The 5,413-nt window shown below is 37.4% G+C and overlaps 1 protein-coding gene across 1 annotated transcript; it reads left to right on the top strand.

Moving 5' to 3' along the window:
• The first annotated feature begins 521 nt into the window (after positions 1-521).
• On the top strand, positions 522-3,372 carry LOC107720615 (ras-related protein Rab-1A-like). The gene is made up of 6 exons (XM_016528344.1): positions 522-802; positions 1,241-1,313; positions 1,399-1,494; positions 1,579-1,674; positions 1,815-1,946; positions 2,568-3,372. The coding sequence occupies exons 1-6, from the start codon at positions 789-791 to the stop codon at positions 2,760-2,762; spliced, it is 606 nt and encodes a 201-aa protein (XP_016383830.1). The 5' UTR covers positions 522-788; the 3' UTR covers positions 2,763-3,372.
• Positions 3,373-5,413: the final 2,041 nt, after the last annotated feature.

Genomic DNA, 5,413 nt, shown 5'->3' with positions numbered 1-5,413 from the left:
AAGCTCATTCAAAATAAAATATTTAAGGATTGTTTTATAGATATACAAAAAGTATTTTGTCCATCTGTACTCTTTTTGATATTTAAATGTGTTATTCATTCCTATTTTAAGATTTAGGGTGTTTTATTCAATAAAGTTTGATGCTGTTTGAATTTCTGTTTAATCTATGTTTTTTTCTGCCTAAAACATGGGAGGGGAGTAAACACACACACACATTTAATTAGCTTATAATGTAAATAAAAATGTAATATTTTATATATAAGCCACACATAAACCTCAAGCAACCACATATAAACGCCTTGGCGGTTTGTCTTACAGGGCAAACACCACACAGACAGACGTTTTATCTGTGTATATATCAGCTCATCTACAAAATCAACATATTTTATAATCACAAAGCACAAGCAAACTTTACATTACCGTTTATTTAACATGTTTTCTGAATTCTGGCAACGTCTGCACAAAATTACATATGCATGGATCCCACCACTAGACGGCGAAAGCAGATCAGAATAGCGGCGCATCATCATCCGTCACTGCCGCTCCTGCGCGGCTTGTAAAACCAGAGAAGAGAGGAGAGACGAGCCGTAAAGTCAGACTGGGTTGATTTTACAAGGAAGTCTGGAAACGGTCCACAAAGGCTTATCAAAACTCAGAGATCCTCTTTTTATTGCTACTATTCCAGGCTAAACACTGGCTCAGAGTTTGCGGTCAGCCGGTAAACAGTAGGCGGCCCAGAGCGCTTCTACCAGCTGGACAAACAATAACAATCCCTTTGCTGTCACATCATGAACCCTGAATAGTAAGTCGTGAAAACAGAACTATGAACATTTATGACCTCTCATAATTTCCTTTAACCTTTTGTTGGCAGGTCAACCAAATTTCCTATGCAGTTGCTGTTCAATTTATGTAATAATTAAATAGCAAATAGTATGAATTGTGTTATGGTTGGCACTGATAGCATTTGTCATGGTTGCAGACTGCACAATAGCTGCTCTGTAAATAAAAGTATGATAGGTATATTCATATATATATATATATATATATGTATATATGTATGTGTGTGTATATATATATATATATATATATATAATTTAACTATTATTATATTAACATTATTATGAAATAATTATAAATAAAATTATATTATAGTATTTAATATTAGTATTATATGAATAATATATTTTATATATAAAATGAACATCTCAGAACTGTATTTTTTTTTTCCATATTTTCACAGTGACTACTTATTCAAGCTTCTTCTGATTGGAGATTCTGGAGTCGGAAAATCTTGCATTCTATTGCGTTTTGCAGTAAGTGTTTGTTTTTTAACAGCATTTTTGGATATGAATGATCTCTGACCGGGTGTTAGAAATATGACTGATTTTTCTTTTCCAGGACGACACCTACACAGAGAGTTTCATCAGCACGATCGGAGTGGATTTCAAGATCCGAACTATTGAGTTGGATGGGAAAACTATTAAACTGCAGATAGTGAGTTTGTAGACTTTAGAATTCATCTTAAGTGTGCCTTTTAATGTCAATCTACTGTTAAATGAGACATGTAAATGTTTCCAGTGGGACACCGCTGGACAGGAGCGATTCCGCACGATTACATCTAGCTACTACAGAGGAGCTCATGGGATCATTGTTGTGTATGATGTCACGGATCAGGTTTGTGAGACTCCTTTCTAAAAAATTCACATCTATACTTGAAACATTTATGGCTGCTGCTTAGTAAAATAAAGGTTTACCTCTCAAATGTTATCACAACTGCACACATTCTTAAAAGTTTAATGCTGGTGTTTTTTCAGGAGTCCTACAACAATGTGAAACAGTGGCTGAAAGAAATCGATCGCTACGCAAGTGAGAATGTCAACAAACTACTTGTAGGAAATAAGTGTGACCTCACTACAAAAAAAGTTGTGGACTACACTACAGCTAAGGTTGGTTGGTAGGAAAATAATGAACTTCCTTTTAGACTAGTTAAAGAAATAGTTCACTCAAAGAGAAAATTAGCTGAAAATTAACTCACCCTCAGGCCATCCAAGATGTAGATAAGTTTGTTTCTTCATTTGAACAGATTTGGAGAGGTTTAGCATTATATCACTTGCTCAACAGTGGATCCTCTGCAGTGAATGGGTGTCGTCAGAATGAGAGTCCAAACAGCTGATCAAACATCACAATAATCCACAAGTAATCCACACGACTCCAGTTCATCAATTAATGTCTTCTGAAGTGAAAAACTGTTTGTTTGTAAGAAAGATATTCATCAAGATGTTTTAACTTTTAAACCATTGCTTCAGGCCAAAATACCACTTAATAACCCTTAATAATGCTTCCCCCAGGGAAAGAGTCGTCTTGTCTGGATAACTTGTGGATTAATGTGATGTTTTATTTTCAAACTCTCATTCTGACGGCACCCATTCACTGCAGAGGATCTATTAGTGAGGTAAGCTATGTCATTTCAACATCAAACACTTTATAGTTATACATTAACTTACATTAACAGAAAACACTATTCTCTACAGAAAGACCATTCTTCTTTCTCCAACACTTTTTTTCAGGAGTTTGCTGACTCTCTTGGCATCCCTTTCCTTGAGACGAGTGCCAAAAATGCCACGAACGTGGAGCAGGCCTTCATGACCATGGCAGAGGAGATAAAGAAGCGCATGAGGCCGGGGGCTTCAGGGGGTTCAGAGAAACCTGATCTTAAAATTGAAAGCACCCCGGTGCAACAGTCAGGCAGCGGGTGCTGTTAGATCACTGTCATATTTTCTCAGGGAGAGTGATGAGCAGGACTGGATAATGAGGCGGATTGTGTTGAGGTGGCCAATGTGGGTATTAACAACAGACTATATCCTACATGGTGCTCAATAAAGTCTGAAATCATTACTGTTGTTTAACAAAAACATTCATGGCTCTTCCCACATTTTTGTTGTCTTTGAAAATAAGACTAAAGCACAGGCACACACTGATGCAGGTATTTGCCTGAAAAATGAAGGTGAAAATGTCCAGATCACTGTGTTAATAGCTGTTAACTTTCACAATTGACCCAATCATATGAAAATTCATAAACAATGAACTGGGATTTGCAACTCGTTAAAGTGGTGCCTTTTCTTGTTCATGCTTTTAAGAAGATCAAGTGGTTGAGCGGTCATTGCTGGCATTGTTCATCCGCATGTTAAAGCAGGGACTCCAACATTCTCATTTGGAGTTTTACTGTGGTTCTGTGAGAATAAACAATGTTGTTTTGTGTGTATTTGCTTCTACTTTCATTTTTGTGTGTGCCTGTGACTGCTTTATTATTGTATATAAAGGGAGCTTAAAAGATAGTTTACCTAGAAATTAAACTCATAATTGATGTCACTTCGTGGTGCTCCAAATCTGTATGACTTTCGTCATGCAGAGTGCAAATTATTTTGAAGATGTTTTTATTTCAAATGAGTGGTATCCTAAAAACCATCACTAGATCCCATTGTATGGACAAAAAACATTTTTCAAAATATCAGTGAACAGTGCATTTCAGAGGCTGTAATTATTACTGAGTCGGTGGGACTGCTAGATAGCTTTTTATGATTTAAGTATAATAATAATAAGAAAGTAATAACCACCAATAATTTTTTATAGAAAGAGCGTTTTACTGAGATCAGTGTGGCAAAACATTTATGTTTGCAGCACACCTGAGAATCCATACAAATGATAAGCCATACTTGTGCTCCATTTGTGGACAGAGTTATTCACATATGGACCATTTTAAAGAGCACCAGAAATGACATGCCAATGTGCGAGCACATGTGTGCTCTGAGTGTGGGAGTTCCTTTAATTTAGCCAGCCACTTGAAAGACCACCAAAAACTTCACACTGGAGAGAAACCTTACAATTGTACACACTGCAGAAAGAGTTTCTCACAGTCAGGATTTATGAAGAAACATGAGAGAATTCATACAGGAGTGAAGCCATACATTTTTGCCCTTCATGTGGGAGAGCCTTCTGTCAGTCAAGTGCACTGCTGAATCATATAAAAAAGCATTGCCCAAAGTTGTCACAGTGAGAAAAATAAATAATGCACACAAAAAAATCAAAAGAGCTGTTTCATCTAAGTGGATCATACAATACTTGTAGTGATGAAGTTTGTGCTTTTAGAAGTGGTCAAACAAAGTATTTGTTCAAACTTGTTGTGAAATGCTATAATTTTCTAGCTTTTTTTTTTTGGAGTAGCAGCAGCATGATTTAAAATTAGCAACATTGTTTATCTATATATCACTGTTAAATAAAATACTACCTTGATCTGTTCGTGTTTATACAACTGTTCGTGAAATACAAGGTGTGGCGTGTGAGTGTGTGAGCTGATTGAAATGCACGTGTCTCACGGTGAATGCGTGAGACTTGAGAGCCCTGTGGGCCATATAGGGCCATATCGCCCTGTGGCGAGGACTATCCGGCCAAAGTGGTGGCACAACGTTCTAAATATCGACGGGTGATGATGGAACTGTACAATTTGGGACTCAGACCAACTCTGCTCTTCCTTGCGAGGCTGTCCATCAGGACCAAAGATGGGATTAGGACGGGGGTAAAAGGCTCCCACTTAAAGCACTGTGGCTTCCCCACTCAAATGCAGATGCACAGTGTTCTCCATGGTGGGTTTGAACAAAACCAAAACTAGGAACAGTTTGGCTTGGGACAGAATGCTATCATCCATTGTGATGGTGAAAATGGCTGGCCTTGAGTCACAGTACTTTAAATGGGAGCCCCCTACCCCTGTCATCAAGACATCAAAATGTGCAACAAACACAACACATAACACCATTCATAAATTGAAATGTGTACTCTCTTTCTCACGCACACACACACAGTTTGACATACATGATCAGGGCAGGTTCTGCAATCCTGTATGTGTACAGTCATGGCCAAAAGTTTTGGCAGTGACATACATTTTGTGTTTTGCAAAGTTTGCTGCTTAAGCTGTTGTGGTGTTCACATTGTTTGTTTCTAGATTATTGTGTAGAGTGATCAGATGCATTTTGAATAATTGCTAAAAGCTTCATTGGCCAAAAAATTTACTTTTCACAAAAAAACAAATTTCACAGTTTTTTGATCCTGACACAAAATGACCAGCTAACATTAATTGACTAATCATATCAGCAGCACATGTGAAAGTGTAAATGAGTACTAGTCAGTACTAATCACTATCATACTAATTAGATTGTAAGAGCAGACTGATTGCTATAAAAGGAGGGAAGAAGCGCTTCCGATCATTGTGTTCTTGTTCGCAATGGTTACCTCCAAAGAAACGCGTGCAGCCATCATCGCTTTGCATCAAAATGGCCTCACATGCAAGGAAATTGCTACAAAGAATATTGCACCTGAAAGAACCATTTACCGGATCATCAAGAACTTCAAGGAGAGAGGT

Source organism: Sinocyclocheilus rhinocerous, unplaced genomic scaffold, assembly GCF_001515625.1.
Source record: "Sinocyclocheilus rhinocerous isolate Xijiao unplaced genomic scaffold, SAMN03320098_v1.1 scaffold603, whole genome shotgun sequence".
Classification (NCBI taxonomy): Eukaryota; Metazoa; Chordata; class Actinopteri; order Cypriniformes; family Cyprinidae; genus Sinocyclocheilus; species Sinocyclocheilus rhinocerous.
The sequence above is the reverse complement of the archived record's forward strand: the minus strand, read 5'-3'. Positions and strand labels throughout refer to the sequence as shown.

What these genes read in the sequence shown, in the direction of transcription:
- LOC107720615 (XM_016528344.1), top strand. An exon ending in AAACTATTAAACTGCAGATA is followed by an intron (nt 1,495 to 1,578) that starts GTGAGTTTGTAG and finishes AAATGTTTCCAG; the next exon opens with TGGGACACCGCTGGACAGGA. An exon ending in TGTATGATGTCACGGATCAG is followed by an intron (nt 1,675 to 1,814) that starts GTTTGTGAGACT and finishes GTGTTTTTTCAG; the next exon opens with GAGTCCTACAACAATGTGAA.